Source organism: Platichthys flesus, chromosome 8, assembly GCF_949316205.1.
Source record: "Platichthys flesus chromosome 8, fPlaFle2.1, whole genome shotgun sequence".
Classification (NCBI taxonomy): Eukaryota; Metazoa; Chordata; class Actinopteri; order Pleuronectiformes; family Pleuronectidae; genus Platichthys; species Platichthys flesus.
In genome coordinates, this window is record NC_084952.1 from 20,364,955 (window position 1) to 20,389,683 (window position 24,729).

At 40.5% G+C, this 24,729-nt stretch overlaps 2 protein-coding genes across 2 annotated transcripts in view; one reads left to right on the forward strand and one right to left on the reverse strand.

Moving 5' to 3' along the window:
• The first annotated feature begins 749 nt into the window (after positions 1 to 749).
• On the forward strand, positions 750 to 4,371 carry LOC133959090 (uncharacterized). Its single transcript, XM_062394185.1, has 2 exons — positions 750 to 2,498; positions 2,671 to 4,371. The coding sequence occupies exons 1-2, from the start codon at positions 1,646 to 1,648 to the stop codon at positions 2,772 to 2,774; spliced, it is 957 nt and encodes a 318-aa protein (XP_062250169.1). The 5' UTR covers positions 750 to 1,645; the 3' UTR covers positions 2,775 to 4,371.
• Positions 4,372 to 4,601: 230 nt separating this feature from the next.
• Positions 4,602 to 24,729, reverse strand: part of il1rapl2 (interleukin 1 receptor accessory protein-like 2) — a 305,540-nt gene continuing 285,412 nt past the window's right edge. The window contains exons 9-18 of the mRNA XM_062394184.1: positions 18,278 to 18,418; positions 17,404 to 17,464; positions 16,538 to 16,647; positions 11,525 to 11,670; positions 11,242 to 11,319; positions 11,036 to 11,152; positions 9,023 to 9,145; positions 6,977 to 7,216; positions 6,427 to 6,538; positions 4,602 to 6,321 (exon numbers count right to left, since the gene is read on the reverse strand). Of these exons, the coding sequence (XP_062250168.1) occupies positions 6,440 to 6,538; positions 6,977 to 7,216; positions 9,023 to 9,145; positions 11,036 to 11,152; positions 11,242 to 11,319; positions 11,525 to 11,670; positions 16,538 to 16,647; positions 17,404 to 17,464; positions 18,278 to 18,418 (1,115 nt within the window). The 3' untranslated portion in view covers positions 4,602 to 6,321; positions 6,427 to 6,439. The remainder of the gene's footprint in view (positions 6,322 to 6,426; positions 6,539 to 6,976; positions 7,217 to 9,022; positions 9,146 to 11,035; positions 11,153 to 11,241; positions 11,320 to 11,524; positions 11,671 to 16,537; positions 16,648 to 17,403; positions 17,465 to 18,277; positions 18,419 to 24,729) is intronic.

A 24,729-nucleotide genomic window follows, 5' to 3' on the forward strand; every position in this document is an offset into this window, starting at 1 on the left:
TCCCCATAAGAAATCGAATCATCTATTCATATTTTCAATTGTAAAAAAAACATTAGTGGATGTTTTAATATTACAATTAGTTATGAGTTAAATAATTCCTTTGTTTTTATTTTTGTAGTCCTTCACGTTGAGCTTCATGTTGGCAAAAGTCACAAGGGACCTGACATGTGAAATAGGTGTTTTTGAACTGCTGTCTGAATCCACAATTTGTCCTGACCTTTACCAAGTGTTGAGAACTGCATTGTTCAGGCTCTGTCTAATAAAGGGTACAAATGTTTCCATTTAATGTAATACAAGCAAAAATTGTGTATCCTGAGAAATGGTATGAATAGTGGATTTTTTTCTTTAGCAGATAAACATCATAAGCAAAGAGATTAACCACCCTGTCAGCTTTACTTTTCTCAGGCAGTAGTATTTCTTAAGGCATCTGAAGTAGGGCCGCTTTACCAGACAGTATCTGATATATTTATATTGTCAATAAATAGACTTAATCATAATTAAGAAACATAGTCAGAAGATCTGTCCACTGTGATAAAGAAAAATGTCAAACATAGTAAATTAGCTCCGTGGTATAATTCCCAGACAAATGAGTTAAAACAATTATCAAGAAAACTAGAAAGGAAGTGGCGCTCCAGCAACAATGTTGAAAACCTCATAGACTGGAAGAATAGTGTTAAAGAATATAAAAAGGCTCTCCACAAAGCAAGAGCCGCCTACTATTCAAAACTAATAGAAGAGAATAAAAACAACCCCAGGTTTCTCTTCAGCACTGTAGCCAGGCTGACAAAGAGTCACACCTCCACCGAACCCAGTATTCCTCGATCCCTAAATAGCAATATCTTTATGACCTTTTTTAATGATAAAATTCAAACTATTAGAAATAAAATCAACCATCTCCTGCCCTCAATTGGCACTAATACCCTCCCAACAACAGAGATCTCAGAAACGGCTGAGAATCCTACCCATTACTTAGACAGCTTCTCTCTGATCACCCGTGATCAGTTTACCAAATTAATCTCAGGTTCTAAACCAACAACCTGTATCTTAGATCCCATTCCTACCAAATTACTTAAAGAAATTCTGCCCCTAATTGATAGTTCGTTACTTAAAATTATCAATCTGTCATTATCATCAGGTTTTGTACCACAGTCTTTTAAAATAGCTGTCATCAAACCCCTACTCAAAAAACCCTAGACCCAGAGGTTTTAGCCAATTACAGACCAATATCTAACCTCCCCTTAATTTCTAAAATCTTAGAAAAAGTGGTAGCCAATCAGCTGTGTGAGTTTCTCCAGGAAAATAATATATATGAAGACTTTCAATCGGGGTTTAGAGCCAATCACAGTACAGAGACAGCCTTGGCAAAAGTCACTAATGACCTTTTAATAGCCTCAGATCAGGGACTTGTGTCTGTCCTCGTTCTGTTAGATCTCAGTGCAGCATTCGACACAATTGACCATCAAATTTTATTACAAAGACTAAAACATTTAATTAACATTAATGGAACCGCCCTTAACTGGTTTAAATCATATTTTTCTGATCGCTCCCAATTTGTGCAAATTAATGATGAGTCATCTGTGCGCACCAAAGTTAATCATGGTGTTCCACAGGGCTCTGTGCTCGGCCCAATTTATTCTCATTATATATGCTTCCACTAGGAAACATTATCAGGACACACTCGGTAAATTTCCACTGCTATGCGGATGACACCCAGTTATATTTGTCAATAAAACCTGAACAAAGTAATCAATTAACTAAACTTCGAACATGTCTCAAGGACATAAAAACATGGATGACCCGCAATTTTCTCTTATTAAAATCAGACAAAACAGAGGTTATAATACTTGGCCCCAAACACCTTAGAGATGCATTATCTAATGATATAGCTGCGCTAGACGACATTGCCCTTGCTTCCAATGAAACAGTCAGGAACTTGGGAGTGATCTTCGATCCTGATTTATCCTTTAATAGTCACTTAAAACTAATTTCTAGGACCGCTTTTTTCCACTTGCGTAATATTTCAAAAATTAGACATGTCCTTTCACAAAAAGATGCAGAAAAACTAGTCCACGCCTTTGTTACATCGAGACTGGACTATTGTAATTCATTATTATCAGGCTCCAGCAGGAAGTCGTTAAAGACTCTACAGCTTGTCCAAAATGCCGCAGCACGTGTCCTGACGAGAACAAAGAGAAGAGAGCACATTTCTCCAATATTAGCATCGCTACACTGGCTTCCAGTTAAATCTAGAATAGAATTTAAAATTCTCCTCCTCACCTTCAAGGCCCTTAATAATATAGCGCCTTTATACCTTAAAGAGCTGTTAATACCTTATAAACCCACTAGAGCACTCCGCTCCCAGAATTCAAGCCTACTTGTCGTCCCTAAATTCTCTAAAAGTAGAGTAGGAGCCAGAGCTTTTAGCCATCAAGCCCCTCGGCTGTGGAATAATCTACCACTTTCAGTTCGGGAGGCAGTCACCATCTGTTCGTTTAAAAGTAGGCTCAAAACCTTCCTTTTTAGCTTATAATTAGAGCTAATTAGTGCGCCAGAACGTTACTTGTTCTATTTTATGACACATGACACACAGAGCTTCTCTTTCCAGCTTCTCCTTCCTCTTCTCCATCCCTATCCCCCTTCCCCGGAATCCCTTTGCTTTATCACCCGCAGATCCAGGGCCTCTGTGGCCGCACCATGGATTACGGTTTGTGGATCGCGCACCGGGGGTCGCGGTGTTGGATCCAGTGTGGCGGATTCTGAGTCATGTGGGCTGATCGTGGTGCTGGTGGCGGACCCTGTGTCGCGTTGGCATTGAGCACGGGCGATGGACCAGGACCGCGGTGGTGGCTTGTGATGGGTCCTCCTGGTGGGCGGCGGTGGACGGTGACTGAGGACTGGAGTGGCGTCTGGTCTGGATGGTGGATCGTGGTCTAGATGGTTGCTGAGCATGGACTGTGCTTCATCAATGCTGCTAGAGACTTTGATTATTGATGATGTTGTCCTGCACGTGGCATCTATTGCACTTCTGTCCGTCCTGGGAGAGGGATCCCTCACATGTGGCTCTCTCTGAGGTTTCTACATATTTTTACCCTGTTAAAAGGTTTTTTTTTAGTTTTTCCTTACTCTTGCTGAGGGTTAAGGACAGAGGATGTCACACCCTGTTAAAGCCCTATGAGATGAATTGTAATTTGTGAATATGGGCTATACAAATAAAATTTGATTGAATTTGATTGATTGATGTGCTGCAACAATGAGTGCAACATCTGATCTGTGCAACGATTAACCTTTCATCCTCGTTTAGGACACTAAACAAGATGTTCTGATTCATAAATTTACAAAGATCATGTTGAGGTATATGAATATCGGTCATCCACATGTCAATTTACTGTCGTATGAGGAACTGAAGGATGGCATGCTGCTGCAGTGGTCGGCAATATCACCTGAGAACTTCAAGATATGGGTTTGAAATCTGGCCCAGACTTGTTCTTCCTGTGTGTGGTTTTCAGCTTTCTCTCGCTTACTCCACATGAGCCCCTCCAGGCTATGGCTCACACATTAACAAGATAATTGCAAATGTGTGTGTGTGTGTGTGTGTGTGTGGAGACTGTGATTGAAACTGTAATTGTATTTCAATCCTTGTGAGCGTAATCGGGTATGTACATGTGCAAAATGATCTGCAAATGTGTTCTGAGATTTGTACATGTGTAGATAAATCTGGCAATGAATGTATAGATCTGTTAATATTGAGATTACACTTGAAATGTGATTTATGGACACAGATTGAGATACAGTTATGACTTTGGCCCAATACATAATGACCTTAAAAAGGAATTAGCTGAAACCCGCAGAAACTCAGGAACAGTGGGGTGTTAATCCTTAATGTTCACATTTTAAATGTCTTGTTTAAAGGTTCAGTGGCCACGTTATGATTTCAAAACAGAGGGCTCAGTTTAAGTTAATAGAAACATAGAGGTTGTTAGTCTGAGGTGATTTTTTTATAATGAAGACATAATTATCAATATTAAATTTCATCACTGTCAAGATACCCCATAAATCCCCCACAGTGGATCTAATTACTTTCTGTTTACTGCAGCTAAACACCGCTCAAATCCTATTCAGCTCACTGTACCTGAGTTCAGCTCAGCTCCGATTAGCCCAGCAGAGTGTGAAACTGCTTTTATTGTGTTAGTTTCCCCTAAGCAGAACAGACAGTTTAATGGATCCATCAGTGCGACCAGCAGAGCTATAAGCTAATCCAAATGACTTTAGGAAAGAGGAAGTGATCAATTAGTGAGCACTAAATGTTAAAGAGATGAAGCGAAGGGGGGAGCTGGGGGAGCTGGCCTAAAATCTGTCAAAATAAGAAAGATAAGAAGATGAAAAGGGTAGAGAGAAAGAGAAGAAAGAAGGCAGAACAGCTGACTGTGTCAGACGACAAGGCATTCAAATTGTATAAAACAACTCATATACTTTTTATTTGCTCTCAGTTAAAGTATTTCAACCAATATATCCAATGAATACTCAAAGAAATCAGCAGAAATCAAAAGACAACCACTATACTGTATATTGCCATTGAATATAACAACTCAAAGAATGAATCAAATATTCAGAATTCATTGGTTCTAATAAGACAGTGACAGTACCTTTTTGTAAATTCCAAACATCATTCAGTTTGCTTAAATATTATGGTAATAAACTTGTATTTTCTTAAAGCTCACAAAGAAGAATGTGTTTTGCTTCAGCTCTGAGTCTGGCTTTTTACGCGGACCCTTTGGGTGACCAGTTGTCATCTTGATTTTCCATCCATCCTTTCATCCATCAATGCATCCATCCACCCATCCATCCATCCATTCACAAAAAGATGGAAAGAATTTAAGCAAAAGAGGCTCTGGGTCACACGCACACACTTAACGTGGGTGTTAACAAAATGTAGGGAACAAATCACTGTCATGTATGAGTCTATGCTTAAGTTATGGAAGCTGTACAGAGATTATTATAACAAACAAATATTAAAAACAGAGTCTGGTAAAAGTCCCCACCAACCTTCTCAAAGGACAAACCTTTTAAATGAGACAAAACAAAATAAATATTAAAAGTGTTTTTAGAGGGACACCTCCTTTTTTCCATTTATCAGCTATTATCATTACTTCATGGCCGGACAGAAAACATATACCGTATCAACATAAGACGCTTATTCTTCTCCAATGACGAGTGTGTCATCAACTCTTGTATCTATGTTTATTTGATTATTTTTTATCTAAACGGGTGGTCATGCAAATAGAAAAAGCCAAGTCCATAATGTTTTTAGCTCAGTGGTCAAGTTGGTAGTTCATCTCTTGGATGCCTCTTGACAAAAAGGACTAGTTGTTACAAGGTGGTTACAAGTTGATGAGCTGGCGGTTTTCTTCCTCCTAGTTCAAGAGGATGCAGCCTCCATCAGCTTTGTTATTCAACCAGCTAGCTTCCAATTCAGCTCACTGCTTTCTCAGTGAACCCCAGCTAAATCCAGCTAACTCTGAGAAACAAGCTTTAGCCATTGCTTTATGCATCACTTTGCTGGAATGTCCTCCTGTCAACCATTTGAGGTTCTCAGAGCGAAACCAAGTTGGTAGCTAGCTCGCCAACCAGTAAGGAGTTGTTTTCAAGAGGTTGACTTGTTGTTTTAAGGTGGACTGGTATTCCAAAATCATTGCTTGAAATCGGCCTTGTTTCCTGACAAGCCACCTTATCAAAGGGTAGATCGATATTCGGAGACCTCGGTCGGTAGAAGGTTGACTGGCATTCACGCTACGTTTTGCTCCTCAGTCAACTGGAGTTTAGCACAGCTGGTGTGCAAGCAGACTGCGATCGCGAGATATTTGGGGTCCGAGGTCCAATGCGGCAGCTTGTTTGACAGACACAGTTCTATCAACTGTGGATTCATCTTCATCGTTTTAGTATCCTGGAACTTTTCATTGACTCTTCCAGTTCATTATAAATACATGTTCATCTCTGTCTATAAACTGCTGTAAAATCCATTGGACCAGGCATGTACTATAATATTATTCATTCCTTTTTTATCAAATGGTCGTGGAAACACATCTTACAAACCAGTTTGCGTCTGTGTATCAGTTGGTAGGTCCAAATCCAGTTTGCAATGTTTGTATAGGTTTTACAATCTGAATCCATCTGTTTGTGAGAAAACCTCCAGCCATCGCACCCATCCACTGTGAATCTGAGCCTTTTTGCAGTCTTTAAGAAGTCCTTCGTTCACAGTGTGGGATGCAATGGCCCAAACCGAGTTCGCAAGCAGTCCACACCCAGTCTCTCCTGACAGCAAGCCTGTACAAAGTTCAAAAAAAACAATAAAAACAAGCCGAACAACCAGTCTGCTAAAGTCCAAAAGCCAGTGAAAAAGCAGTCTGTAAAGCAGTCCGTATCCAGTACCAGGTGAGCACGTCTACCAGATGTCAGAGCTTAGTTCTCTGCTGGTGAGAGGTACAAAGGTGCTGTTCAGGTGGAGCTCTGGCTTTTTCCCAAGCGTACTGCTCTGAGATACCTGGGAAACACACAACACAACAGTGATCAACAGGACTCTGCCCAAATCACAAGTCTAAGACAAAATACACAAATAAAGAAAAAGAAAAACATGCTGCATTCTATATTATATACAGTCATGCATGCATTGTATTTCACCATGCCTCATAAAGGACAAATAAACGGCTATATGGCAACTATTTCCCAGTCTGTTAGAATAAATAAACATTTGAGGTTTTCTTTCTACATTTTCTTTTATCCAAACAGACCTCTTGTTCCCCAGTGAGCTGCTCTGAACCCCTGGGGAGAAAAGAGGGGTTTCATTTTCAATGGGTTTCAACTCATCTGTACGTGCACACAAACAACAAAAAAGGTGTAACTGTGCAAATGTTGGATGCAAAAAACTAAATAAAAACAAAAAAAAACACACAATAAAAGTTGTACTTTATTTTCTCCAAACCTGTCCATTCAGTAGTGTCATAGGGATGTTGCAATAGACGTGGCGCCCCCCGGGTCCCAGAGTGGAGAACTGCACGGTGGAGGGAGGTGGGAGAGGAGGGGACATGGAGGATGGCGGTGGGGGAAGCTGGAACTCATAACTGCGACAGAAATGCCTCATTTGGGCTGACGTAGCTGTGTGACCCCCTCCAAGTGGCAAGGTCATCTGGTTGTAGTCCGGGATCTCTGTCGCCAAGGCAACCTGTGGTTAAAAACAAAAAAATTAATGGCTAAAGTACAATGTTATCCAAGAGGGAATTCAACTTCAGCTTAGCTTGTACTGGTTCCAGACATAACTGTGGAACTCTCATTCATAAACAATAAATTAAGCCCCTTTTCTTTGTAAGAACTGGTCTGAAGAAAGAGAAAACTCCTCTTAGGTTCCGGACTTCTAAAATGTAATAACGTCCATGCAGCAGGTTTAGCTGCAGTGTGAGCTGTGGTCTCATGGGCCTAGAATGTGGTTCAACCGGTCTATTGCCTGTGCAGCCAACCCTCTCTCATACATAAACCAACACTTACTTATTGACAGAGGCCCTTTACTGGTCCAGACTAGGTCACATGTTGTTAGACCAAAGCACTTTAAAGCACTATTGTTTACAATGACTCTTTAATGACATGCCACCCGCCTGCAGAAATTCCATCATAAAGCGGTAAATAGTAAAGCAGGTGTAGGTTGTGTTAGTAGGTGTGGCCGAGTGGTTAAAGTGGTGGTTCTCCATCAAGAAGGTTGCCGGTTCAAACCTCACTCTCTCCCATCGGCATGCCAAAGTGTCCTTGGCAAGATACTGAACCCCTAAAATGGCCCCTCATAAATGTTGAGTGTGCTAATTGTAAGTCGCTTTGGACAAAAGCGTCAGACAAATGACATGTAATGTATGGGGGGGGGGGCTTCCTGTCACATTTTGTTGTGTGCATCAACTATATGCTTAGCTGCCATATTTTCTTAAAAGTGAAAAACTCATTACTTATTAACAATGTATTTACTTCCCGCTTTGGAGAAGACGGTACAGTTCCAAAAATATTTATCTAGTTTAACGATTTTTAGATAAACATTATAGCCCGTTACACTAGGTTGGAATCTTTCCACAGCAGTTCATTTGCCAACTTTTTTTCATTTCGAAGGCCTTTGCAGACTACACACATTTTATCACGCAATAGTAATGGACATAAAAACATGTTTTCGTTAGAGAAGACCTATCTATTCTCATATATGGTTTAGTTGCATCTATTTGATGAATTTGCCTTTTGACTTTACTCACAGTTATTTTTGACTTCAAGAGGATCTGATATTGATACTGACTTATTTTAAATATTCAAATACTGGAGGAAAACATGGGATCTTGGTCTCAGCGTTTGCAGGAGTTCTTAAAACTGCCCTGAAATACATCCTGATGTGGCTGTGGTACAGTTGAAGTTCCTAAACCATGAAATGCGCCAACAGTTTTCTTCTGATTGAGTAAAAGGACCAGATCATCATCGCTTTATGTTGATTTTCTTAATCTGAGGTGTTTTCTTTAAAATTTGTATAATTCATTCGCATATTGCATCAGGCTTAATGTGAAAAGAAAGGCGCGTCAGAAATTTTGCTCTGAATTATTTGCAATTTCGTGCTTATGTTGATGTGCAAGCCCTTTTAAACCTGTCTATTTCAATGAATTCAATTCAAATTCAGCAGTCTGGTTAGATCCTTAATCACAGGTGTAGGCCAATCACTCCACGACTGCCCAACAGGAAGCATGTTAAAAACAAACATCACAAATGTCATTTTGTTCAATTTCAAATGACATGCAGTATTTACTGTTTGAGTAGTAGAATCTTAATAAAATGATCCATAAAACCCAGCATCTGTCTGTGTGATTTTGCTATTTGCATTTACATGTTAAGTTGGAATGGAAGGAAATGTTTATATTTATAAATGATTGCCCATCATCACTAGCTGAAATCACTGGTTTCAGAAACATGCAGCCTCTTATCCTTTACAGTAGTTTGAGGTGAAACAGCCGACCTGATGATGTCCGTGGCGACTTTCGTTAGGGGGCACCAGGGAGGCAGAGGTGGTTGTCATGGCAATCGTGGAGACGGTGGTCTGTAGGTCACCGAAGAGGCCCTGTTCACCAGCGTCCATCACCTGTTAGGAAGCACAATTCAATTGTGTTGGTTGACATGATCCTTAATTTAACGAATATAGACAAACACATATAGACACACTTAATAGAGCATCTCATGCAGTATTCTACAGCTGCAGATACTACAAGAGCAACAGATGTGTATTAATCCACAGATAAAAAGTGTATTTCTTGAAACATTTCCCATTAGTCTCCTGGCACACCTCATCTCAGTGATGGTAAAACCTCAGGAGCTGATTAAAGCACAATTTTAAAACATTTAAAAAAGGTAAAAAACCATATTCATACTCGGTGTCATTTTCTCTGAACCCTTGTGCTAAACTTTTCTTGGTCGAGTTTATGTATTTGGTTCATGTCGTCTCTGACACGGTCCATTATTCCAACAAGACAGGTAAACAAAGGTCCAATGGGATTCAGGCAGTCTATGAGGGTGAGGGTCGAAACACACTGATACACAAAGATAACACAATGCAACACAATGATAGACATTCATTGACTGTTGCTGAGCATGATGGATCGCCTGAATCTTCACAGCTCTTGTGCAATTTCTTAGGGAGTAAGGAAGTGTGTTCCTTGGCCCATAAGCTGAAGGGGAACTTCCCTTCTCCTTGTCTTCGATGTGGTATAGAAGACTTTCCATGCATGAATAAGTGCAGACTATCATATGGGTATATGTAAGTGTCTGTCCACTTACACTCACACGGACCGGGATATCAGGGTTGTTTCATGTGGGTGTTTTTTAACATTGTTTAAGTTTGAAAAGGATTTTTCTCATAAACAAACCAGAATAGAAAAGTTAATGTTCCAAAGTTTAAAGTTAGGGTTGGTAATCCAGATAGCAGGCCACACTTTGAAAATATAAAACTGTTACACTGGCTTCTCTTCTCTTCTTTTAGAAACGAGTACTATCCTGACATTTAACTGTGCTTCACTAAATATAAATAACAAACACATGCTGAGATTGTTAAACAAAAAAAAAAGGTAAATAGCAAGCTAAGAGAGAACTGGTGTATTAATACCCAAAATACTTTTGCACTTTTAACGTGTACTCTCATTATCACTGTCCCAGTTCTACAACATCTATTGCTACAGCACTACAGGACATAAAGGTTGGATCCTCTTCACGGCTCACTCTGTAGTGGTTATGATTTCTCTCCAGTACCGAGCAGCAGGTGAACATCTCTTTGCTAATCAGGCCATATACACCCTAAGGTGATAACACATGGTAAGAACGGACATGTTTTTTTTCTGTTATGATTCCAATTTTAATATATTAGCTCATTGGGCATTTCAAAGGCCATCTGTTTGTGAATGTGTGCAACCCAAGGGAGCGTAAGTAAATATGCTAAATCCACAGTGTTTTTCCCGAGCTCCTGGCCTTGCCATATGTATAATGTATAAATTATATATATGGTCTGTGAGTAGCAGGTAAAGGATTCCACTACATGGATACATGTGTGTGTCCAAACCTATTTTATTCTCACAGTCCCAGTTGGCTTTAGAAAAGAGTAAAAAAGCCCCCTGTCCAATTCTGCTCTAGTTTTTATTTTCGTTGCTTATGTCCAGTTTTGTGGTTTTGCTCAAATGCCATTGTGTACATCCATCCATGTATTACCTATACAGGGTCATGGGAGTAGCTGGAGCCAAACATCCTGGACAGGTTGCCAGGGTAACACAAGATCAACATACAGACACACAGAACCATTCACACTGACATTCTGCCTATGGTCAATTTAGATTCTCCAATTAATCTAACCCCATTCTGCAAAAATAGAAAAGCCTCACAGACACAAGGCGCACCACTGTTCTGGCCCAATTGTGTTCATAATACATGAAAATATAAAACAAGGAATCGGAATTGACTTAAGCCATTTGTTAATAGGAGTAAGTACCTGGCGTCTGGACAAAGTCTCTCTGCGTTTAGCAGGCATTTCGTAGACCACCTGTTTCCAAAACTTAGAGGAGAGCTCATTGCTTTTAGGACCCCTCCACTTGATGATGGATAAAACCTGCAGAATCAAGAAGAAGAATAGAGGTGAGGAGATTTTCTTTTGAACTGGTGTTTCATGACACCCTCGACTTCCCTTTATCTCTGTACCTTGATGGTATGCTTAAGTGCTTCAACCTCCTGGTAGTTGATGACATTCTTCAGGTCGGCACACTCTATCATGATCACCTGCACAAACACAGGCAGAGATGTAGAGGTGTTTGAGAAGAGAGAGAGAATATGTCCGTGTCCGAGCAGAACAACCCCTCAGACCGGTCTCATGGTTCAAGGTACGTCAAACCTTTCTTGAGTTGTGTGTGTGCAATTAAATTAGAAAAGCTGATTACACACTGCCTCTCTCGGATTGGCTTTCTGTTTAATTTGTTATCCACACCTTGATCTCCCCGGTAACCAGCATAGAGTGGAGGCGTGTCTCTATCTGGAAGATACTCCACCCTCGTTTGGCGACAAACTCTGGAGTCAAAACGATGATGAGGCGTCTGCTCTGCTCCACGCTGCGAGCCAGGTCCTCAATGTAGGCTGGGGGAAAGAGATATAGAGGAAAGGATGGAGTGAAAAGAGAGAAGAATTGTTATTTAGAGTGAGGTTAAGAACGAGCATTAACTGGGTCACTTGTGAGCGGACGCTGAGTCTTGCACCACACATGCAGGACGTTCTCATGAGGATAGTCCACCGGCCCTTGTTAACTTGCACATAAACAATGTACAACTGCTGCATGTGCACACTCTCCTGCATTGAATATCCCTGTCCTTACACATTTACTAGGGTGAAACAATGGAAGATAAGGACATAGTCTATGTACTATGAACAGAACAGAAACATAACTTTGAAACAAACAACAGAAACCGTTGGCACGTCCTTGTATCCCTTACACTTGGTTTATGTAGCTTATACAAACAAGAATTGCCCTCAGTGGAGTTCATAACCACACTAAGACCCAACAGGCCCCTAATGAAACAATGTTTAAATTCACTACGTCCAGATTTTCATTTGGATCTGTACCAACGTGAACAAAGTCTTAAATATCAAAATCTATGAATGAATCTTTGAGAAATTAAGGAAAACTATGAAAAATGCCCTATTTCACAATGTCAAATTCCTGGGCACTCCCCCTGATCTAGAGCCAGTCCAGAGTTCAATCGGTTCTTTCCTGATCCATACTTCACCATATCCCCTTGCAATCTGTCCTGTGGTGACAGCAGGAAGCATTATATACGCTTATAATAAAAACATACACTGATCGTATATATGGCCTAAGTTAATCATTAAAAATTTAGATAAAAAACATTGAAGACAAAATATGTTTGCTGTCCTGCTCTTTAATTGTTAGATATAAACATAAGTTTTAAATAAAACTGTTCCAACAAGAATCTATGGAAATTGAACTTGCCATTATTTTGTTTTATTTTCATCATATAATCTTAATATGATCTTGAGAAAAAATGTGCACTGGAGAGATGATATTCAAGGTGTGTCTAACCCATGGAGCCAGAGCCAGAATGTGTTAAACCCAGTTTAGCATCGGAGCTAAATTGTCCTAACGAAGATGTAAAACTGTTTATAGAGGGAGGAATGTTTCTTGCTGAGCAATAGATGGGTGCAGTGGAAGGTATAGCATCCTGAAGTGTTAGCACACAGTTGATTGGTTCATTACATCTTGTAAATAAGACAAACTTAGTGTTGTTGCTGTATGTTAATGTATTTTGTGACTCAAATATGACAAATGAATATGAAAGACAGAAAATATAGGTTTGGGGTAAAAGCTTAAACAGCTTAAAAAAGAAAATGCAGGAAAAAGTGGAATATGATTGGACATTAGCAAACAGTTCAATCTCTGAATATAGTATCTGCCTGATTCGTGCTGGCTGCATCCTTCAAGTCATTTTGTCCACAAATGACAGGGGAGATTGACAGGAGTGTGTGGAAGTGTGACAGAAATGCTTGTGCAAGATTTTTGACTCTGACCCAGCACAGTGAAGTCACTCTTGAAGATGGGGGGGGGGGGGGGGGGGGGGGGCATGGAGCGTTGTGCTGATACACCAACTTTAGCTTTCACCGAGAACTCAAGGAGGGCAGGTGATGAGATGCGGAAAGTGAGGGGGATCTGAGGTGGAGCTACTTTATGTGTCAATACAAATATGTATCAATAAGGAGCCAATGGAGTCCACTGCATGGCTTGCAGAACGGTCCCGCTGATCCTCCCTGCGGTGCTGGTGCTTCATTTCACGCCGGGTGCAAGTTGTCACCTTTCCATTTAATTATTGGTGACACGCTGGATGTTTTCTACACCGTGCATAACTGAAAATGCTCATTATTTCTTAAAATTTGGATTTACTGAAAAGATCTGTGTGTTCTGTGAACAACCGATCGCCTCCCTGTGTTGTGTCTCTCCCCGCCGCCTTCACCATCTCTTCACTTGCTAACTAAATTAATGACAGGGACTCTCTGACAGCAAATTGCCATTTCACGCTCAATCTGAGAGGCACAAATAGTCCAAAACATCCCCACATTCAGTCCCAGTCTTATTCTTGCTTTTCTTTTTCTCACTGCATCTTCTCCCTCTCTCCCTCCCATCCTTTCCTCCTCCCGCTCTTCATTTTTCCAAGGACCAGGCAAATTAATTAACATAAAACAACAAAAACCAGTGATCTTGTCAGCCGCCTCTTTCTCTTCCTGTTGTTTGTTTCTCGCCCTCTCGTTCATTCCGGCAGGCTAATGGAGTGGATAATTGAATGGTGTATTTTCGGGTCGCGTCACCATGTTGCTCTGTCAATGGCTTTGGTGAGCAATGAAGAGGCACCCTGCTGAGTCTGTTCTCCACACGTAACCTTTAGTTCACACGCAGAACAGACAAAGTATGTGTGTGTGTGCGTGTGTGTGCGTGTGTGTGTGTGTGTGTGTGTGTGTGTGTGTGTGTGTGTGTGTGTGTGTTGGTATGCAGAGTGGACATTTGTATATACAGAGGTTTTTGGGGCACTTAGAAGAAGCCTCAATTTCGGAAGACATGTGACTTCACCATCATTTCTCTGCATGCACCGTGTGTGTGTGTGTGTGTGTGTGTTTAAAGAAGCCATCATTCTGGCTGAGGGCAGACTATAGAGCGTGTGCTGATTCATTAGGAACCTTACTTAAGTCAATTTATTTATGTATTTTAGGGCAAATGTTAAATAATGCAGAAAACACACATTAGTTTCTTGCTTTCTAGCCACATTATAAAACTACATATGTAGCTTCAAAATTATTCTCCTGACGTTTTGAGGACAAGATGAAAAACATTTTGTCAACAAAATGTTAATACACGGCGGATAATGGCTCAATAATTTATTTCTTTCATTAGTTTTATAGGTAACTTGGCACCTCACAGATTATTGATATGTTTACCCTGGTTTTATTTAAAGCAGGTATATTAACATATTATTACACATGCAGAGAATAATTTGGGATGGATTTTCTTTTGTCTGGTCTTTGTGAAAATAAAAAAGCTTCTTTCTGTGGTTAGAATTCCAAATCCTTAAACAAATAGCCAACAACTGTAACATTTATTATTATAAGCCTAAGCCTTTGCAATTTAAGAAATCAAACAAATATACTACTACTAACTACGAGCAGGGCAAATATATAGTTTTTTGGTTTGGTTTTATCAACATTCATGCAACTCACTGTCTCTTTCTAAAGAAGTTTCTCAATTTTCTATTTGTAATCCGTGAGGTCTACCGACTTCTTCACTTATCAGTCATCTCTGTCCTGCCCCTTTGATTCCTCTGCTGCCGAGCTGTGACATTTGGCTCAGGAAAGTCTGAGGCTTTTGAGAAATGGGGTTTTGTCAAAGACAATAACATTAGACCATTTACTCAACCATTCTTGAAACCAACCACAAAACATGATGGTGAGAAAGACTCTTAGCTCAGTTACCAATGAGATTTTGATTTAGGTTGTGGAGTGTGTTTTAAGGAGGTTCTCTGATAATTGTCAGTGGGTGAGTCTCTATGATGAAATGTCAGAGGTAAAATCGAATCAAATATTATATTATAATATTATTGCAAATCTAATGTGTACTGAAAATGTGCAAAAGTGAGAAAATGTGTGTAAGGCACAGCAACATTGTTTTTTGTTGGGTATTGTTGAGATATCTATGCTTCTCTGTATCTTGTGACTATATTTTACCTATATCCTGTGAAAAAATATTAGCTGCATAGTCTATATAATTAATAATGCATAATACAACGTATGAACTGTCACTGTAACCTGTGTAACTGAAACAGCATGTTTGTGAAACTTGGTTCCTCAAACCAACTGTGAGCCAGAGAGGTGGAAACAGGAACTTGATACCCAGACAATACTCATAATAAGCTTACACTACAGCTGTTCTTTTTTTTTTAATGATGTCTATCTTTTTGACTCAGACGCAGGGTCAGGCCCAGGTAAGAACACAGAAAGAGAAAAAACAGGAAACCAGCCATAAGCAACTGACCGATAACCAGGCACATGAGCAGGTGTCAATCTGAGTGTCAATATGATAGTGAAATACAAATTCTGAGAAACTGATGTGCACCAAGATGCACAACATTAAGGAAGCAGCATACATTTGGCCAATAACTGAATTTCCTCAATGTAAAAGGACCTCTTCTGTTCCGCTCCCAGGTGTCTTATTAAGATTAAGATTAAGATGCATTTATTAGTCCCAAACACATGCACAGACACACTCATGCAGGTAGGGAAATTTAATCTCTGCTTTTGACCCATCTGGTGCAGGACACACAGAGCAGTGAGCGACCATGTACAGCGCTCGGGGAGCAGATGTTGGGGGAGTTAGGTGCCTTGCTCAGGAGCACTAGACCTTCTCTGCCCATAGTCCAAGTTTCTGCCACTAGACCACCGCCTATATACTGTGGACTTAGGAAGAAACAGGGCTTCTTCTCGACATGATCCAGAGATCCTGGTGACGTGTCCGGCAGAACCCCTGAGATTCTCTGTATGTATTTCATTGTTTTACAATAAATGTTCAATTTCCAGAACTTCATGTATAAGTGTCTAATTATTCCTTCTCAAATCCTGGATCAACAAACACGTTTGTCCAATCGCCGGAGGCGGGGTCCACTTTAGTGCCTGGCGACGACAGTATCAGTGTGTGTTTGTGGTTCGAGTGCATATGTTACAGATGAGAACAGACACAAATGTGTGTCTGTTTGTGAGTGTGTTATAATGAAGAACCACAATCATTCTTATTTCTTCTGACAGAGAGATGAATTCCGGGTATTGGGAGCTACAGTGGCCCCTAGAGAGAGGAGTGAAAAGTGAGTGTGTGTGTGTTTTTGTGTTTTTGTGTGTGTGTGTGTGAGTGTGTGCTTGTGGGGGTAGGTAGATGGATGTATAGATGGATACTTACTACTGCTGGGTATTAGATCTCTGTCTGGTATAAACAGCTTGTAGCCGTAATGTTTCTCCAAAACATCTGGCAGGATCTCCAAAGCGAACGTTTCCTCATCGCTGCACGTCCTGTAGGAGACAAAGACAATGACAAACATGGCTCCACATTCCAATGCAAAAACATCTGTTATTCACTGGTGTTAATGCATCGAATGGGTTCAATATGAATGGATGCATATGATGGACATTATTAAGTCATTCACTGCTTTTGTAATCATGACCTTGCTTCACCACAAGGCGTCCCACAAAGCCGAATTATACTGTGAAGCATTTTGTGAGATGCTTTTATTCTACTACTCTAATGAGTTGTGATGTGACGTTTACAAATGATCTGATTCTTTTGAATAGTGCTTTGGTAAGAATGAAAGGGAACCCGAGTCGTAGGCTATATTTCAGCCAAGTCCTTTCATGCCCACATTTTGCTGCATTAAGCCAGAGGGAAGTGAGCAGCCACAGTTGTGGTTTTGGAGCAGTGAGTCTCACAGGAGGATCTCAGGCTGTGATCAGGCTCGTAGGGGGTTAGCAGATCAAACACACAAGTGGGAGCATTGTACAAGGCTTTAAAAACAAGCAGTAAAATTGTTAAATCAATTCTACCAGTCCCAGGTGAGGGGCGGTAAGGATTAGTGTAATGTGGTCATTTCTCTTAGAAAATCTATACTAACACATTAATATTGGAAATCAGCTGGTCAGGTAAAGAGCAGGATGTGTAGATGTCCGGCACATGATCAAGTCCTTCTCCTGTGCTGCAGTCACTGAGCCAGAATGAAAAAACACACCAACAACTTAGCTTAAGAGGTTCACGTGCACACTGAGATAACTCACCTGCCCAGACAGTCCAGGTCCACTTTAGTGTAGGACAGGTAGCCATCATACTCTTTATTATCTGTGAAGAGAGGCAGCAGGAGAACAACACATGATTCTTTCTTTGAAAATCCCTTTATCACTCATGTGAAGCACCTGCATCGCATCACTGGTTATGTCTTCATCTCAGAAATATCTTCTCGTGTGATCACCTCTAAAGCCCACTCATATCTTTGACCTCGCCAACAGCTGATGGAAGCATGAAATCATTGGGCTCGAAACACAGAGCACATTTTATTTTTGTTTCAACTATACATTGAAAACTGCACTGTTACCTCACATGTAATGATTCTAGTGATACGTGTGTGATATGTCATTTCTTGACTTGCTCAACAAGGACACTTTCTGATCATGTCAACATCTTGTCTGCGGGACATGTAGCTCGGAGACACCCTGCGATGAAGTCCGACTGACGTAGATCTTGAAAAATCAATACTTTGCATCACTAAAACCTCACGTCTGTTTAATTTTCTCTCTGCGATTGTTTTATGTAGCCATGACTCATCTGCTCCTATTGATTTGTTAATTTTACTTTTCAAAGGGGGCTATACAAATAAAGCTCATCATTGTTTTTCAATGGATACAAAGATAATCACCCAATCAACTGAAATAAAAAACCTAGTGCTGATTTATCTCTGTGCTTGTTTTCCATCAGTAGCTCCCTTTGACATCAGCGTGGTCTAAATGAACGCGTAATCGTTGTTGTGTTCATCAACTTGATTCTATAATAACTTCACAATGACATTTCACTCATTTCTCTGTTCAGTCCAAGTCACACACTCACTCGTCGAGTGTGAGCGTTGTGTGCTGCAGTGAGACACCGAACAAGTCTTACCATCCTCAGTTTCATCACTGCCAAAGTGTCTCCTGTAGCAGAGCATGATCTCCAGGTTGTAACACTTATAAAGCGCAGTCAGGACCCCGAGCAGCAGCAATATGACCCCGAGACCACCAGCCAACTCCAGGCGATACATATCTACAGTCCAGTCAGAGAGAAACAGTAAGGGGAGGAGAAGAAGAAGACAACTCTAAATCTGAAAATCTGAAAAACTGAAAATATGAAAATATGAATTTTCATCGGAAATAAATCAAACCCCATTTATAATAACAACAATTATAATAATAATAATGACACATTCTATACAGCACTTTTTCCATATAAAATGCAGCTCAAAGGGGTGAAATGGGATACGGCCTAAATCTCTCTCTCTCTGTGTCTCTCACACACACACACACACACACACACACACACACACACACACAGAGCAGACAAATGAGATGCGTTACACATGAGATACACTGATTAACTTCAGTGAAACCACAAAACCCGCTGGATGTCAAGAGGTGACTGAATAACAGCTTAATTATAATTCTGTGTTTATTCATGTGCTCATGCAACAGTTCTCTGTGGACCGGTGGTGATAAAGTTAAGTTAAAGGTTAAAGGTTCACTATGCAGGATTTTCTCAATAAACAGTGACTGGGCAGGCTCTAACCTTATCAATCACTAGAAGTGTGGGGGTGTATTTCATATGCACAGATCCTGCTCTCTGGCTGTACCTGGGGGATTAGGGTGTTTTAAGTGCTTTGTTTCTGCTGCAAATAAAATAGCAAAAAGCTCTGCAAACTTTAAGGGATAGTTCACTGAAAAAATAACTTGTTTGTGTGGTGTCATCCAAGTTTCCGCAAGCCCCGACATTCATACTCGGTTCAAAACTAGGTCATTTAAAACGTGTTTTAAGTCGACAACTGGAAGAAAGCAAAGCTAGTGGACGTAGCGTAACCCACACATGCCCTTGGGTGAGAGTGTGTGCGGTTTTCCAGTGTGTCCGTGAGAAGGTGAATGCGCCTCCAATGGGGATATCAGAGGACATTTCAGCTTAGAGGCATGATGTGTTGTTTCCTCTTTCTTACTGTGAGGCCTTCACTTGACAGGAGAGGCAGCAATGAGACTTTCTAGCTGCACTCAAAAATCACACATAAAAATGTATCCTCTATTGGGAGAAGAGGCCAAGGCTTGGCTAAGGCTATTGTGCATTGTGTATGGAAGAAACTCTGTCACAGCCAATAAAGAGCAATGCATATGGCTGCTTTCCTTCACTATTCAATAGAGGTGAGCAGATGTACAAGGACACTGTACACAGTCATGGCTTCAAACCATGCCACTGACCTACAGGTTGCTAAGATGTGCTGCAGTGAAGAGGAGTCTGCACAAATGTAATCATTACATTACATGTCATTTAGCTGACGCTTTTGTCCAAAGCGACTTACATTTTTTTTTTTAAGAACACCTAAAAGGGGCCATTTTAGGGGTTCAGTATCTTGCCAAGGACACTTAGGCATGCAGATGGGAAAGAGTGGGATTCAAACCAGCCACATTATTTTTGCAGAACACCCGCTCTATCCCCTAGGCCATGCTCTCCCATTGGAGGAGTGCGCTTTACAACATTGATGTACATCATTGATGTAAAGTGCACTTTACCAATGTTTTATAAAGATGAAATATGTGTTTACTGGAGCTCAAAGCCACACAAACTGCATTTTGGTGATTGACACTGAATATAAACAGAAGTTCAGCTTATTTATAAGAACTGACAGAAGCCCACAGAGCACTTGTGCAACTGCAGAATGAAAGTTGACAAAATACTTCCTGTGTTTGGCCAACTTACAAACCTGAGTGAGAGAGACCTCAAAGCAGCATGTCAAACACACACACACTCACATACAAAAACACACAAACACACACACACATGCACATATGTGCGCTCACACACCCACACCTACACCCACACCCACGCACACACACACACACACCCACACCAGCCCACACACACACATGCACGTACGTGCGCTCACACACACACACACACACACACATGCAGGTTTGTGCGCTCACACACACAATCTCACACTATGAGGGACTCATTGTGCTATCATAGGCAATATGAGTGTATGGGAGATTAATGGAACATGGCTGGTGAATGACATCATGGGAAATATGATCTATCACTATCTCCTCCTGTCACACATGGCTGCATGCATGCACACACACACACTGCAGCATACATGATGCACCAGAGCGTCAGGGTACGACCACACAAACACCATTTCTTCCAGTTGTGTGTGTGTGAGTGTGTGTGAGTGTATGTGGACGCACACGTCTTTCTATAGTTATGAGGGCCAATTTTGGTTTAATACAGTCATTCTGAGGACATTTTGACATTAGGAGGACATTTCTCACAGATTTATAGGCCTTTTTGAGGGTTACGACTTGGTTCTAGGGTTAGAATTAGGTTAGGGTAAGGCATGTAGTTGAAATGGTAAGGTTTAGGGTGTGGGGCTAGGTAATTTATTATGTCAATGACGGTCCTCACAACTACAGAGACGAGTGCATATGTGTGTGTGTGTTCATTACCACTAACAAACTAAACCAGCATCAGTTTGAAGCCATGTCTGGACCAGTTTTAATTTCCCGACAGCTGTATTTACAGAGGTCAGCAGTTGTTCTTTAATTGAATAAATGAAGCAACATATTTATTACAGGTTGTCGAGTCTAGAGGAGGAGGTTGAGGCAGGAAAGTTCAGGACTGTCACACAAGAGGTGGTTCATGTCCAGAGCCCCACATGTGCTTTGGGCAACAAAAGCTCTTTAGTTAAACGTAAATAAACATGTTATGTCTCACGCTAAAGTTTTTCTGTATTAAACAAGACATTATCTTTCCCTAACCTTAACCAACCACCCAGGACCTTCACCTGTAATGGAGTATTTACAAAATGTTGTGCGGAAAGTTTCACTTAAGTTCAGGATGTAACTGCTCTAATCACAAATTGGATCCCAGTGGCTCCTGTCCACATGTTAAATTGTTCCTAAACCCAGGGTGAATCCCGGAGTTCAGACGAGGACAATGAGTGGCAGTTCCATCACCTTCACTGTGTGAACGAGACATTAATTCTGACCTGCTTGTTTGTTTGGGAAGCCAAATGCAACATAAATGCATTTATAAATTTGCTTTAACCTGAACCATTAATACTTCTTTACTCACCCTATCCTAGACTAAACCTAACCTTAGAACATCTCTTCATTTACCTAGTGGACACTTGCTTTATTTCCCTATGTTGAAAACAAGTCCCAGCAACATGATTAATACCTGAACAACAAACACATATCGAATATGATATGCAAAGTGCTGAGGAACGTATATATAAATTAAAACTGTTTTAATCGTATACACAATGCTGTGAAATTGCTTTTAACACAACATTATTATCATTTTGTGCATGATTTGGCCTTTTATCCTAAGAATTGGTTACCCACTGTGTTCCCACTGACCCGAGGTCAGACACTACAGAAGCAGTGTGTCATCATGACTGAGAAGCAGCAGTCAGCAGCTCTGTGTTTCCACCTGAGAGCACGGCCTCACCTCACCACCTGGTCTGAACCATCAGATCGATCATACAAGTGGCCGAGAACACAAGCTCCCATTAACATCTTATACCTGATGGCTGTAGTGTAAAATGACTGGGGACTATATGTGGCAACTGATCATAATGGTGGATCCTGATGGTGGAGGCTGCTGACGATAGACTATGATTACTACAAGACTGCTTGATATACAATATTCCTCCTCAGATACTCGACCATTACTGACAATAATCCATCAATTCATTAACCTTTAGTTATGCTTCAAAATGTTTATTCTTGTCAATGCTGCTAGAAACCTTATCTTGCTAAAGTTCTCCTTCACACGTGGCATCTATTGCACTTCTGTCCTTCCTGGGAGAGGGATCCCCCACATGTGGCTGGAGGTCACTACGTTCTTTTATCCTGTTAAAAGGCTTTTTTGTTTTGTTTTTCCTTTCTCTTGTTGAGGGTTAATGACAGAAGATGTCAGACCTCGTTGAAGCCCTATGAGACAAATTGTGATTTGTGAATATTGGCTATACAAATAAAATATGATTGATTGATATCTCACAAATATTATGTACCTCACTTCACTTAAATTTGTAAAGACTCATACCACGTGAAAAGCATCAGAGCTGCCATACACACAGTCAGAAGATTGGCAATTAGAAGAATGGTTACGGTTGTTGTAAAACTGATGATGTCTCAAGATTTTTAATTTTTCAGAATCTCAGAATTTTTCAGAATCTTGAACATCTAAATGGAATCAACAGTTTATGTGCAAAAGTGTGTGTAGTAACATTCAGCCTGGTCCCACAGTCTTGGTGTGTGCATCAGCCTGACTCTGTGTGTATATCCCTTAATAGATTTGCATCAGACAAATTTAGTAATTAATGCAGATTTTGCCAGACGTTTAAATCGTTTACATTTTACACAAATAACAAAAAATGTTCAACATATCCAAGTTGATTCAGAGATCAACTGTGAAACCATCAGCCTCCGATTGCCTGGTAATCCTTCTTTCTCACTGAATTTAACATTAGAACATATTTGATGAGCCAAACTACTTTGATCGTGTTTGTTTATTTATATTTTTACAATATATAGTATAGTATGTTGTGATTTATCCCATTCACTGATGATTTGAAATTTTAAATGTTGGTCTTTCCTTTTTCCTTTTCTGTTTGAAGTATAAAACTTAGCTGTGAGATACACTTTTCAAAGCAAAAAAAAAAGAATCTTCGAAATGAACCCTCGCAATGCTTATATGTTATTTGAATCATCAAGTATAATCTAACTGATGTTACCACATTTCACCAGTAGACGTCTCTCCAACTCTACTCTCAAGCTGAACTGCTTACCCACAGATGCACTGACAGCGTGGTGGAAAGAGGAGGGACAGCAAGTGTGGGGGGGTGGAGCTGCATCTGAGAGAAATACTGAAATGTAACTAAATATTTGCTCGACAGTGAATGAAACTCCATTACTTCCAATAGTAATGAGACACATTGAGAAAACCTCCGCTCCTCTCTCCATCTCCTTGCCTCCATCCATCCGTTCCTCCCCCCTTGTGTTCCTCTCCTTCTCTTTCTCTTTTCTGCCCCTCTCTCAGCCTATATCACCACTCCCCCCTTCATCTCTCTTCCTCACATATTTCCCTTCAGTACTGTTTTACCTGCTGCCATCTCCTGCTATCAGTGCACAGTAAAGAGGGTGCAGAATTTGAATGTTGAATTTTAAGTATATGTTTAGATGTGAGTGGTGAGGGTGGTGGTGTCTCAGAAATTTAATTGCAGACCAAAAACTTTTCTCCCTGTCAAACTCTTCCTCTTTCTTCAAAACCAGCGTAATGTGCCTGTTGAAGATTCACAGGTTTTACTTTGTCTCCGTCTTTTAGTTTTTAGGAGAGTAATTAACATGAGCTGCCAAAGCACTGTGTCAAAGTAACCTGAAGTATGGGGTTAAAAATAGATTGTCTCCCAATATTCCATCTGTCTCATCAATCTGCATGGGATGCTGACAATGCTCGAGGATGCAATTCATCTAATGGCCACTAGAAGCTGCCAGTATTGTAAGTCGTCGTCACATCGCTGTTAGAATGTGTCTCAACTGAATAAGACTCAAGTCATTAATTCAGCTCAAGTTCAGCTCATAAATGATCAAGTTCACTCAACTTAAGAAACCAAGTTCAATAAATGTAATTGTCCTAAACGAAATACAACATCATCAGTGCTACTTTGTTGAACTTTGGAAACCTGCACCTGATGCACAGAAGCAAATCACACGATGTTACATTTCACAGGTTAACATATTATGTACCGAATTGGTGGAGTTCCCGTTTAAGTATCAGACAAAAGACCAGTTGTTTCTATGATTTCTGTGATAATGTTTTACAGTGTTTTCTTCTTGTTAATAAATGTTATCAACAAGACGTAAGAGACCAAATAGCTTATTTTACTTTTTCTTAAGTGAATCCTAGGGGTAATTTTTACATTGTATTGTGAAAATTAGTTCGATATCATCCCTCAAATGGAGTGCTTGGAGGGTGTGTCGCCGTTGCTCATATCAGTCCTCATCATAATCCCCAAATCTGGATTTTCTCCCTCAAGATAAAGATACAATCTTGGCGGCCTGCAGTGACTCGAAAGCTTCAGAGCCCTCAGACTGAAAGCTGCTCCTTCTGCTTGTCATTGTCTCTCAATCCCTCCTCTCTCCTGTCAGCTCTTTGAGTCTGCCTCCTTCCCTCCACTTTTCTTTCTCATCATGGTGGCTGAAGGCAGCTCTTTCTGCTTTGTCAGTTACAATAAGTGGATGTGTATGGTGTATGTACTGTAGGTGTGTGTGTGTGTGTGTGCAAAAAAGATGCATCAACCTATTACCTTGGGT